This window comes from Ciona robusta, chromosome 1, assembly GCF_009617815.1.
Source record: "Ciona robusta chromosome 1, ASM961781v2".
Classification (NCBI taxonomy): Eukaryota; Metazoa; Chordata; class Ascidiacea; order Phlebobranchia; family Cionidae; genus Ciona; species Ciona robusta.
Window position 1 is genome coordinate 419,994 of NC_143235.1, and position 13,567 is coordinate 433,560.

General features: G+C 36.9%; 1 protein-coding gene across 3 annotated transcripts in view; it reads left to right on the forward strand.

Annotated features, from left to right (window-relative positions):
* LOC149741066 (uncharacterized) overlaps positions 1 to 13,288 on the forward strand; it is a 59,956-nt gene extending 46,668 nt beyond the window's left edge. For all 3 annotated transcript variants that reach the window (XM_089891138.1, XM_089891143.1, XM_089891150.1), the window contains 17 exons: positions 199 to 2,187; positions 2,423 to 2,621; positions 3,110 to 3,213; positions 3,818 to 4,078; positions 4,617 to 4,767; positions 5,157 to 5,347; positions 5,628 to 5,750; positions 6,190 to 6,306; positions 6,772 to 7,410; positions 7,736 to 7,916; positions 8,176 to 8,279; positions 9,066 to 9,185; positions 9,472 to 9,699; positions 11,278 to 11,353; positions 11,627 to 11,667; positions 12,125 to 12,256; positions 12,865 to 13,288. In XM_089891138.1, the coding sequence (XP_089747264.1) occupies positions 199 to 2,187; positions 2,423 to 2,621; positions 3,110 to 3,213; positions 3,818 to 4,078; positions 4,617 to 4,767; positions 5,157 to 5,347; positions 5,628 to 5,750; positions 6,190 to 6,306; positions 6,772 to 7,410; positions 7,736 to 7,916; positions 8,176 to 8,279; positions 9,066 to 9,185; positions 9,472 to 9,699; positions 11,278 to 11,353; positions 11,627 to 11,667; positions 12,125 to 12,255 (4,655 nt within the window). In that variant the 3' untranslated portion in view covers position 12,256; positions 12,865 to 13,288. The remainder of the gene's footprint in view (positions 1 to 198; positions 2,188 to 2,422; positions 2,622 to 3,109; positions 3,214 to 3,817; positions 4,079 to 4,616; positions 4,768 to 5,156; positions 5,348 to 5,627; positions 5,751 to 6,189; positions 6,307 to 6,771; positions 7,411 to 7,735; positions 7,917 to 8,175; positions 8,280 to 9,065; positions 9,186 to 9,471; positions 9,700 to 11,277; positions 11,354 to 11,626; positions 11,668 to 12,124; positions 12,257 to 12,864) is intronic.
* Positions 13,289 to 13,567: the final 279 nt, after the last annotated feature.

The window sequence follows — 13,567 nt, forward strand, 5'->3', positions numbered from 1 at the left end:
GGTAGCACCATGGGTGTTGGGGTAATAGACCTACATTCCAAGTCTCAGGTGTGCCTCACTGAAAACCTCACCCTTATAGAATAGAATCTCTATTATTCAGTGTCTATAACCTGACTTAGTTTCAGTAAATACATCGTCATTATATAATTGATCATGCATTGCAAGCAAACCATATCAACTTCTATCTATATCTTACAGGCAGCTTATGTTCTGATGTGAATGAATGCAATGGTGCCAACCAATGCCATGTAAACGCGATATGCAACAATAACATTGGATCCTACACTTGTGCTTGTAAACCTGGGTACTCTGGCAATGGCACCAACTGCACAGATATTGATGAATGTGCATTAAATACAGACAACTGTGATACAAATGCAAACTGTACCAATACAATTGGAAGTTTTACATGTGCTTGCAAGACTGGGTTTACTGGTGATGGTGTATCATGCAGAGATATTGATGAATGTACATTGGGAACACACAACTGCCATGCAAATGCTAATTGTACCAACACAGATGGAAGTCTTACATGTGCTTGCAAAACTGGGTTTACTGGTGATGGTTTAACATGCACAGATATTGATGAATGTGCATTAAATACTGACAACTGTCATGTAAATGCTACATGCACTAACGCAGATGGTAGTTTTACATGTGCCTGCAATACTGGGTTTACTGGTGATGGTGTAACATGCACAGATATTGATGAATGTACATTGGGTACACACAACTGTGATACAAATGCAAACTGTACCAACACAATTGGAAGTTTTACATGTGCTTGCAAAACTGGGTTTGCTGGCGATGGTGTAACATGCGCAGATATTGATGAATGTACATTGGGTACACACAACTGTCATGCAATTGCTAATTGTACCAACACAGTGGGTGGTTTTACATGCACTTGCAAGACTGGTTTTACTGGCACTGGTGTAACATGCACAGATATTGATGAATGTGCATTGGGTACACACAACTGCCATGCAAATGCTAATTGTACAAACACAAATGGAAGTTTTACTTGTGCTTGCAAAACTGGGTTTACTGGTGATGGTTTAGTAAACTGCATGGATATTGATGAATGTGCAACGAACACGCACGGCTGTCTTGCAACTGTTAATTGTACCAACACAATTGGAAGTTTTGCATGTGGCTGCGAGACTGGGTTTACTGGTGATGGTGTAACATGCACAGATATTGATGAATGTGCATTGGGTACACACAACTGCCGTGCAAATGCTAATTGTACCAACACAATTGGAAGTTTTACATGTGCCTGCAAGACTGGTTTTACTGGCACTGGTGTAACATGCACAGATATTGATGAATGTACATTAAATACAGACAACTGTCATGCAAATGCTACATGCACTAACGCAGATGGTAGTTTTACATGTGCCTGCAATACTGGGGTTACTGGTGATGGTGTAACATGCACAGATATTGATGAATGTACATTGGGTACACACAACTGCCAGGCAAATGCTAATTGTACCAACACAATTGGAAGTTTTACTTGTGCTTGCAAGACTGGGTTTACTGGTGATGGTGTATCATGCACAGATATTGATGAATGTTCATTAAATACTGACAACTGCCATGCAAATGCTAATTGTGCCAACACAATTGGAAGTTTTACTTGTGCTTGCAAAACTGGGTACAATGGTGATGGTGTAAATAACTGTGTAGATATTGATGAATGCACAACGAACGCGCAAAGCTGTCATGCAAATGCAAATTGTACCAACACAGATGGAAGTTTTACATGTTCTTGCAATACTGGGTTTACTGGTGATGGTTTATCATGCACAGATATTGATGAATGTACATTGAATACAGACAACTGTCATGCAAATGCTAATTGTGCCAACACAATTGGAAGTTTTACATGTGCTTGCAAGACTGGGTACAATGATGATGGTGTAAATAACTGTGTAGATATCAATGAATGCACAACTGGAGCACATAGCTGCGATACAAACGCACAATGCGCCAACACAGATGGAAGTTTTACATGCACTTGTAACACTGGCTATACTGGTAGTGGTTTAACATGCACAGATATTGATGAATGTATGAGAAACACCCACAATTGCAATCCTAATGCACAGTGCACCAATACAGTAGGAAGCTTCACTTGTGCCTGTAACAACCAGTATACTGGTGATGGAAGAATTTGTACTTGTGAGTCACAATCAACCTCTGTTATATGTATTGTGTGGTATTTTTGTACATTGTGTGGATTTATACTAAAGTTTTAACATAGATTGTCAACCATAGAAAAAAATATAAATTATCCAAAAGTAGGCATGAGGTGTATGAAGCAGAACACTGGTGTTTTAACGACCGTCGTTTTCCTGCCATGTCAGGATAAATAAGTTACAATCATTGTTTTTTAGAATATTATTTTTTATTCCAGTTATTCCCGAGTTCTTCACATTTGAACAAACGTTGAATCCATCGGTCGCAAGATTCTCTCCGGCGTTAAACGCACCAACGCATGCAGAATTTATCAGAGTTAGGAATATTGTGAATTCACAATTACAAATCACATTCAACAATATGTATTTGTTGAACAATATATCGTTCTTTGATGACCAAACAATCGTAGTTGTCAGGTAACTTTTGTTGTTGCTTTATATTACCTTTTTCACAAATTATCCACCATTTTAAGTTTATGTTTCCATATTATAGCAGTCCAAACCCATTTACCTTAAATCAACCTGAGGAACAGTAAACTTGTCAGAAAATTTAAACTGTTTCCTTTTTTTATTTTTGACCTTTATTGCATTAAAATTAATTAATGCCCCCCAAAACCTCTACATGTACCAGCCTTTAATAAACTTTAAATTATAAATCCTTTTGTAACATTAGTCTGTCATACTTTTCACAATGTAAATTGTAAACTACATTGTGGGATAGATATTGCTATTGTTTGCGTTGTCACAACACAACTCTGTTTAATATACGTCTTTATATATTGAGTGAAATTTGGATAAACTAGAATATTTAATCTATGCTCAAAGTGCACTCAACCGCTGCACTATCTTAATTGTTGCAATATTTTAAACTCCATTTTCACACTGATTGAAACATTCCAACATAGATACACGCTATCAACCACGGCGCCTGCCAATGTGTCAACCATCATTGCAAGTTACAACCCCTCACTAGAGGACGGCTCAGTGTTCACGACCCCACCAACTGACAGTGAGTGTTTGTAGTTTAGACTAATAAGATAAATATTTACATTTGGAATACTGCACATGTATGAATGGTTTGGGTTTATCAATGGCTTTCCTAATTTCATTTATTCACTAAATTTTAATGTTTAAGGGCACCGTTGTGACTTATCGATGTTTATACTTTTAAATTTACATTAAAACCCAAAGATAAATATTAACATTTGGAATACTAAATTTTCCGTCCGTCAATTCTGTGCACTTCATTATTCCTAAATATAGTTTCCTTTATTATTTAATTTAAATAATAAATAAATGCTGATACAAAATCCGAAGTATAAGTAAATCATATTTAATCTTCCATCCCCCACTCTATAAACACTTCTTTTTTTAACGGTAGAATCAACGGGTTATAAGTCTGTGTTAATTTTTATATCATTGGGTATTATATTAATCCTAGGTAAAATATCAGCAAAAAGTGAATGATATTTTTTTCCATTTTATATGGGTGGGATAGGATTAAAGCCGGGGCTATTACCCGACCACCCAGGGTGCTACCACATGGACCTCAACATAAATTAAAATTTGTTCCTCTTTTAAGCGACAAGACTTTAACAACATCTTATGTTTAGATTTGAACTCTTGTTTGGAGAAACCCTGCGATCCGAATGCAGCTTGTACTGATGGTACCGCAACACAAACTTCATTCACTTGCTCATGTAACTCTGGATACTCTAGTACTACTAGCAGTGGTGTTGTTACTTGTACGGATATCAATGAATGTAACTCAACCCCTCGACCATGTGATACAAATGCTATATGTGCAAACACCGGTGGTTCGTTCACATGCACTTGTAAAACTGGCTTCTTTGGTAATGGAACTACATGTGTGGGTGAGTGTTGATACAGTTGTTTATAATAGACTTTCTAGGATCATTAAACAGTTACATATCAAATCAATAAATAAGTTGTATAAACCATCTGTGATATAACATGTTGATAATTTAGTAAAATCCTTAACTTCGAAATAATGAGCTCTGACTACACCGCAAGTTATATGATATACCTTGGCATGGATTTGTCCTTGTACATATAGAATAGAAATTGTTCAATGATACCACAGGCATTAAGCAAATTGACAGTGATTATGATTTTACGTTTATTACCCTGAACGTGAACCAAGAAATCACCTATTGCCCAATTCACAGTATCCACTATATTTGTTATAATGGTAAAGACAAAGTATTGTAATAACTAATAATGCAAGTGTATATTCTTTTTGTTATATTCTTATTGGCCAAATATACAGTATTTGTAAAATATAAAAATATTTTCAAATATAGAAATAAACATAGTAATATTGCAATAATGCAAACTTCGGATCTTTTTTATAATCTTAATTTAAAGTAATTGGTTATCTTTCCCCACCAGGTTGTACACCAGCAGTAGCCTGCCATGCTAATGGTACATGTGTGATAGATAGCACCAACAACCCTGTGTGTCAGTGTAAGGTCGGGTTCAGTGGTGATGGAATCAACTGTGCAGATATTGATGAATGCACTGATGTGACAAGATGCCATAGGTTTGTAATGAAATGATCATTAGTTGTAAACTTTACTAAATAACGGCCTATAGTATAATGAGTCTATGACTGTTAGTTATATCCATAATTTTTTGTAAATCAATTTTTGTTCAACGTACACTAAAAAATATCATAAGTGCTTGTAAAAGATTAAGACTTGGTGAAACATCTGCTTTAGTATAACGAGTCTATACTTGAAATTGTAACCTTGATATTCATAATTAAGATTTTTGTATAACATACACCAAAAACTGTTGGCATCATCAGTGCTTGTAAAAGATTGAGTAGACTTGGTGAAACATCTGCTATAATATTATTATCTGACTAGATTAGTAGTTGAAATTTTGATCCTTTATTAATGCCTCACATGCATTTTATCCTCACACCAGCAATGCTGAATGCGCCAACACCCTAGGAAGCTTCACATGCACTTGTAATCCTGGGTTTACTGGTGATGGAACAACATGTTCGGATGAAAATGAATGCTTGAGAATCACATCACCCTGTCGTGCCAATGCACGTTGCGATAACGTAGTGGGAAACTACACCTGCACGTGTAATGCTGGATACACTGGAGATGGTCAGTGAATTAAATATATATTGATATTTTAAAAATATTGCTGAATAAACTTTAATTTATGATAACAAATATTGGGTTATTTATCATCATGTATGTAACTTGTGGGTGATTGTTTTTCTGTATGGCCGACAATTTCAACAACCCATTAGTGACCACTAGGTTGGAGCAATTGTTGTTATGTGTCTTGCCCAAGAATACTTACGTCTACAATGATGGCAGTGAGCTTCGAACCCAGTATCTTCCACAACTTAGACTAGATACTTTAACTTTGCTCCTTCAGGTCGAAACATGGATTGTACGAACGTGAACGAATGTTTGATGAACACTGATACCTGCCCCTCCAATGCTGTGTGTGTGGATACTAATGGAAGCTTCGCTTGTGCTTGCAAGGCAGGATATTCAGGTAACCACTACTTTATTTATATCTTCGAATACGACAGCGCGTTTCAAATGAATTAACGAAGTGAAAAGAATTATCAACAAAACAACAGTTGTTAAAATACACTACTAGTTAAAGCTAGGAAACATATTGTATCTATATATCAGATACAAAACCAAAATAAAGGCACCTGAGAGCAGATGTTTCTCCTAAACTGTTGGCATCTTCAGCGCTTGTAAAAGATTGAGCAGACTGAAACATCTGCTTTAGTATAATGAGTCTATACTCGATAATTGAAACCTTGATATTCATAATTAAGATTTTTGTATAAAATGCACCAAAAACTGTTGGCATCGTCAGTGCTTGTAAAAGATTGAAGAGACTTGGTGAAACATCTGCTATATTATAATGAGTCTATACTCGATAATTGTAACTCATACACAATATTAACCATCTAATCCAGGTAATGGGACAAGTTGTTCAAATATCAATGAATGTTTGGCCACACCCTGCCACGTAAACGCATCATGCGCTGATACAGATGGAAGCTTCACTTGCGCTTGTATTGCTGGATACTCAGGTTCGGTTTCATTAACATTAATGTTGCTACCATTTTGGGTTCTTGTTATAAGTGTGGGGCAAACTTTTTCCTTTCGGTTTTGATTTCAATATGATATTTGCGTTATGATATACACACTGTTAGCAGACATATGAGTTTAAACATCTTGTTGGTAAAAATAGTCATCGCAAATGGAATAAAATGTGCATATACAATGTTGGGGTAATTGGCCAACTCTGGTCTAAGTCCCAGGTCCCATGGCATGCCTCACTGTAGGACCTCACCCATATAGAATAGATTGTGCATATACAGTGTTGGGGTAATGGGTCAACTCTGGCCTAAATCCCAGGTCCCATGGCATGCCTCACTGTAGGACCTCACCCATATAGAATAGATTGTGCATATACAGTGTTGGGGTAATGGGCCAACTCTGGTTATTGAGGACCTCAAGTTTTCAACCATATAGATATATATTTGTTCTTCCAGGAAATGGAACAAGTTGTTTGGATATTGATGAATGTGCAGCTGGTGGCAACAACAACTGTTTAGTTGGTAGCTCAACATGTACCAACACAATGGGTGGATTCATATGCACGTGTATTGCTGGGTATAGTGGAGATGGGGTTACATGCGATGATATTGATGAATGTATCAACCCTTCAATATGCCAAGCTAACTCCATGTGTTTTAACACAAATGGATCGTTCCAATGCATATGTAACACTGGATACAGTGGAGTTAACTGTACAGATATCAATGAATGCAATCTTGGCCACGACTGTGGTACAGGAGGGACTTGTGCCAACACAGACGGCTCCGTTACATGCAACTGTGCCAGTGGCTACCAACTAAACGCGACCAGCATAAAATGTGAGAATATCAACGAATGTTTGACCAACACCGACAGCTGTGATGCGAACGCAGCATGCTCTGATACAATTGGAAGTTTTACATGTGCTTGCAATACTGGATACAGTGGCACTGGTTTATCATGCACAGATATTGATGAATGTACATTAAATACAGACAACTGTCATGCAAATGCTAATTGTGCCAACACGATTGGAAGTTTTACTTGTGCTTGCAATACTGGGTTTACTGGTGATGGGACGTTGCATTGCAATGGTAAGTTACTTTACAACTAAGTTAACAATGTTATATTACTTGTATAAAGCTCATATATAAAGTGTATTTTAAACCCTCGCACGGCACGGCAGCCACAGTCATTTATACACCTCGTGCCCGCTTACAAGTTACCACGTGTGTAACTTTGTGGGTGATTGTTTTTCTGTATGGCTGACAATTTAGACACCCCATAGAAATTGCTGTAGTGTCCTGCCCAAGGACACATACAGCAACAGGTATGGCAGCTTTTGATCTCGAACTTGTATCCTCTAGCCTTGATTTCTATGCCCAGCATCTTACACTACGTTGATACCTTTCATTTCAGTGACTGGAGTCTTTCAATTGGTTATGGTTTCAACCTTTGTATTCACATCTGAACTACAAGACACAACTAGCAGTGCATATACAACTCTGGAGGCCACAGTCAGAACCCAAGTCACCATAAAGAGTAGAATCTCCATTGTCATTAGAACAATTACTTTCCATCGGGGAAGTGTGATTGCTCTGTAAGTAACATGTTTCAATACCTTGAGTACGGTGTGACTCTAAATCCCAGGTCCCATGGCGTGCCTCACTGTAGGACCTCACCCATATAGAATAGAATATGCATACACAATGTTGGGGTAATGAACCAACCCTGGTCTAAATCCTAGGTCATATGACATGCCTTGCTATAGGATAGAACACAATGCAATACACATATGGCCACAATTCATATATGTTTTCCACATCAATCAAACTTACATATTTACTTAACTTCTGCAGTCTTGATGTTGTGGTACAACAACCAGGGGCGTCCCTGAATGATGTCGTCGCCCAATTCGACCAAACAGCGGGCATGAATGTATTTGCTAATCCACCAACCACAAGTAAGTTGAATATATTTGCAATTTGGTAAAGCAGACTTTTGGTTGGTTTTGTCATTTATATCCTCATGGGCGGGAACTTGAGTGACTTATCCATGGTTGCCACTCCTGTTTTTTTTTGATTAGTTAGTGTTCATGTTAATAGTACAACCAATAGAGTAAGATGTAGTTTATTGTAAGCCAATGATGACACAAAAACATGACTTCCATCATGGGTACCATGTATATGAGGTTATGTATCCATACACCATACCTGTTGCATTAATTCAACTTTAACTTTATTTTCAAGCACAGGTTCCTCACTTGCAGACAACCACAAAGTTTAAACACCTCTTATTCAACCATATATAACTTCGTATTAATTTTTTACAGCTTTAGGAGAACTACCAGTTAAGAGTCATTGTGGTCTTTATAAATATTTACACCTAATGTTTTCTATGTGTGCATGTATGTGCATGTATTCAGCCAATGCATGTATTCAGCCAATGACCAGGCCCACCATTGTCTTACATGTGTTATAATATATAGTAGGGTGGAAAGAAGATGGGACACCTTTCATTCTATTTTCTCGTCCAATTTGGCAGTAAACAAAGAACATTTAATAAAAATTAAACAACCAACATTTAATTATAAAACCGCATCTCACAATTCCAATAGACCGTTGTTAATTGTTTAAAACACGACCAGGATATTTGGATATTATGTGCTCTGTCCCATCCCCTACTATATCCTTATGATAATAAGCCATATGTTGTTACCTTCATTCAACACACCTTTATACCTCCACAGCTATAAGTCCATGTGTGAATTTACCTTGTGGAAATAACTCCAGATGTTCGGCTGGCACAGGGGCAAACTTTGAGTGTATTTGCGACGCAGGGTATTTCAAATCTGGTGGAAATTGCCTTCGTAAGTTTGTGCAATAACTTTCTAACTCTTTGTGCATTCAAACCTAAACACTATCAAAGAAATAATGCATGTATGTTTTTTTCTTTTATATATCGTGGTTGGGAACTTCAGTGATCTATTCATGGTACATGTTTACCAAATTACTCAATCTGTTTGCCAATAGTAAAAGTACCAGCATGCGTTGTGTAAAATTGTAAATATGAGTTTTAAAAATTTGGTTTGCCAAAAACAGATTGAAGTATTGAATCCTTTATCCTGAAATAATAATCAATATTTTTATTTTCAGCTTTTGTGTGTGACAACTGCCATGCTAATGCCACATGTGGTGCCACAACAACACCAGTGACTTGTACATGTAATACTGGGTATACTGGCAATGGAACATCATGTACCAACGTCAATGAGTGCTTATCATCGAACCCATGCACGTTGGCAACATGTAGAGACACTGATGGTTCGTTTGCGTGCGACTGCAATCCTGGAACACAATTACTCAACAACACACATTGTGTTGGTAAGTTACATTCAGAAGGTTTATGTGTCTGGTGTATAAGGAGACACCCATGTTATAACTCGACAGTGAGCATGAGGTGTATGAATACACCATGTGTGTCTGGTGTATAAGAAGACACTCATGTTATAACTTGACAGTGAGCATGAGGTTTATGAATACACCATGTGTGTCTGGTGTATAAGAAGACACTCATGTTATAACTCGACAGTGAGCATGAGGTGTATGAATACACCATGTGTGTCTGGTGTATAAGAAGACACCCATGTTATAACTCAACAGTTAGCATGAGGTGTATGAATACACCATGTGTGTCTGGTGTATAAGAAGACACCCATGTTATAACTCGACGGTGAGCATGAGGTGTATGAATACACCATGTGTGCCTGGTGTATAAGAAGACACTCATGTTATAACTCGACAGTGAGCACGAGGTGTATAAATAAACCATGTGTGCCTGGTGTATAAGAAGACACCCATGTTATAACTCGACAGTGAGCATGAGGTGTATGAATACACCATGTGTGTCTGGTGTATAAGAAGACACTCATGTTATAACTCGACAGTGAGCACGAGGTGTATGAATACACCATGTGTGTCTGGTGTATAAGAAGACACTCATGTTATAACTTGACAGTGAGCATGAGGTTTATGAATACACCATGTGTGTCTGGTGTATAAGAAGACACTCATGTTATAACTCGACAGTGAGCATGAGGTGTATGAATACACCATGTGTGTCTGGTGTATAACAAGACACCCATGTTATAACTCAACAGTTAGCATGAGGTGTATGAATACACCATGTGTGTCTGGTGTATAAGAAGACACTCATGTTATAACTTGACAGTGAGCATGAGGTTTATGAATACACCATGTGTGTCTGGTGTATAAGAAGACACTCATGTTATAACTCGACAGTGAGCATGAGGTGTATGAATACACCATGTGTGTCTGGTGTATAACAAGACACCCATGTTATAACTCAACAGTTAGCATGAGGTGTATGAATACACCATGTGTGTCTGGTGTATAAGAAGACACTCATGTTATAACTTGACAGTGAGCATGAGGTTTATGAATACACCATGTGTGTCTGGTGTATAAGAAGACACTCATGTTATAACTCGACAGTGAGCATGAGGTGTATGAATACACCATGTGTGTCTGGTGTATAACAAGACACCCATGTTATAACTCAACAGTTAGCATGAGGTGTATGAATACACCATGTGTATCTGGTGTATAAGAAGACACCCATGTTATAACTCAACAGTGAGTATAAGGTGTATGAATACACCATGTGTATCTGGTGTATAAGAAGACACCCATGTTATAACTTGACAGTGAGCACGAGGTGTATGAATACACCATGTGTGTATGGTGTATAAGACACCCATGTTATAACTCGACAGTGAGCATGAGGTGTATGAATACACCATGTGTGTCTGGTGTATAAGAAGACACTCATGCTATAGCTTGACAGTGAGCATGAGGTGTATGGATACACCATGTGTGTCTGGTGTATAAGAATGTAATACACAACATTGATCATTGTATAAACACTCATATAACCTCCAGGTCAATGTACAACGGGTTATTGTTTGAATGGAGCAAGATGCTTGCCTTCATCCGTGGTTGGAAACCCAGTGTGCATGTAAGTAGCAACCATCGGTGAAGTTGTTAAGTTAACTGGAATAAATTTCGAGAATTTGACCCTGATCTGGTGCTCATAGAGTTGGACGATTCTTGTGTAAAAAATGTAGTCGATATCTGGTGCTATGAAAAAGTAAAGGACAAAAATCAAGTCTAACCAATTTTATAATAGAATTGATTATATTTGGCCTAAATGGCATCGTCAGTCTCCTTTTCAAATTAAATACAAACATTAATTAACTCCAACAATATTTAAACCACTTTATATCCACAGATGCACGGAATCTTTTACTGGTCCACGTTGTGACCAACCAGGTAATTAATATTTTGCAACGATTTTAATAACTTTATTTAAACATTCTTAGTCTTATGTTTAAACATAGCATGTTTTAATAAATTTAAAGTTGCTAATTCCCATCTCTTTGCTATATTGATAATATATGAAAAATACTATTTTCTTGGTAGTGTGGTGACAGGTCAGAGTTGTCTCATTACTCGTACCTACCACACCTACACCTCGTACATGACCGTTGTTATTGTAATCTATTAAATAAATGGATATATAGTGTTTTTATTAACTGTTGCTATCTCCCTTCACACTATTACATTCATGAGGTAAATATATTTTATCATATATTAATTGTGAAGAAATTAAACCAAGCTTAATATTATCATATATTGTTAGAAAATCTACGTTTTAATCCATGTTTAATTGATCTATAATAAACAGACATTAGACTGTAGATGTAACTAACTTCCCCTCATATTTCAGCCACCTTCCGTACAGTAGCGATAGTGCTTGGTGTCATCGCTGGTATCGTTCTTATTATATTGATTGCACTTGTTGTATTCTTGTGCATGAGGAGACGCAGAAGGTCGATGTACATAGCTAAAGATATTTGAGGTAAGATGGGACACATTGTACAATGGGGTATTATGGAAATTGGGTTTATAGGTGGTTCGCAAATGTATTGGTCTGTGGGTCCTAATTTTTATTTCAGCAAGTTCTTTTATAACGAGATGGATATTATGATATAATAGGGTGGGGGAAGATGGGACACTTTTAGCACATAATATCCAAATAGCCTGATCGTGTTTTAAACAATTAACAACAGTCTATGGGAGTTGTGAGGATAAGGTTTTATAATTCATTGAATGTTCTTTGTTTACTACCAAATGGAAAGAGAAAACTAAACGAAAAAGGTGTCTAATCTTCCCCCACTCTACTATATTATGTTATTATGTAGATTCCAAATTTAATTATATAACAGTCACTCAAAAGCAATGAGATCTACAACAAATATTCAAAACATGTGTTTAGTATATGGGTCCCGAATGTAATTGTATATGGGTCTCAAAATCCGTGTTGTAATGACTGTCGATGCTCCGTCACGAAAAGATAAACAAATTATACTATTTTTAAAAATAAATTGCAATTATTTGTCTTTATCTAGAATAATTTATAAAGTTGCTCGTCACTCAAACAAATGATAAAAATATTTTAATTTTCAGTTTTTTTGTAAATATTCTATCAAAGTTGCCTTCCCAAAGTTGCCATGCAAGTTAAACACGCAATCTATGCCACAATCTTCATTGTTACGTCACTGATGAATTTCTTCAATCATAAACTCAAGTTCCAACCTGGCTTCAACTTATCGTTTATTTTACTACGATTTTATACGAAGAACATTTTGCATGATTTTAACTCTATAGAGACATCTAGCGCCCTTATGAAAACTCGTTTGTACAGGTTGTCTGACGTCATATTACGCGTGACGACAACTTACATACGTAGTTCGAAGCAATGCTAGATAATCTATTCGCGTCGGCACTTATATATCTATATGTTCTAATTTTATTAGTTTTAACAACGAGTGTACGAAGTACAAACAACTTACCTTTGCTCGTCGCCTACACAATATATACCATGCATATACTCGTGTGTTTTCCTACAGACTATTGTTTATATAAGCTGTTGCCAGGCGTAGTATTGGAATCAGGTCTAGCTAGCTAACTCTTTCAGCAATTTATTATTTGGTTGAGCAACGTGTCGAGACTCTAATTAGGTCGCCTTCGTCAAGGCAATGGTTTTTTCTTAAAACCCAGTGGTCACTGATGGGTAAACATGAATATATAGTAGGGTGGGGGAAGATGGGATACTTTTTTACTTTCGCGTCCCATTTTGTGTTAAGAATAACTAAGAATATTCAAAGAA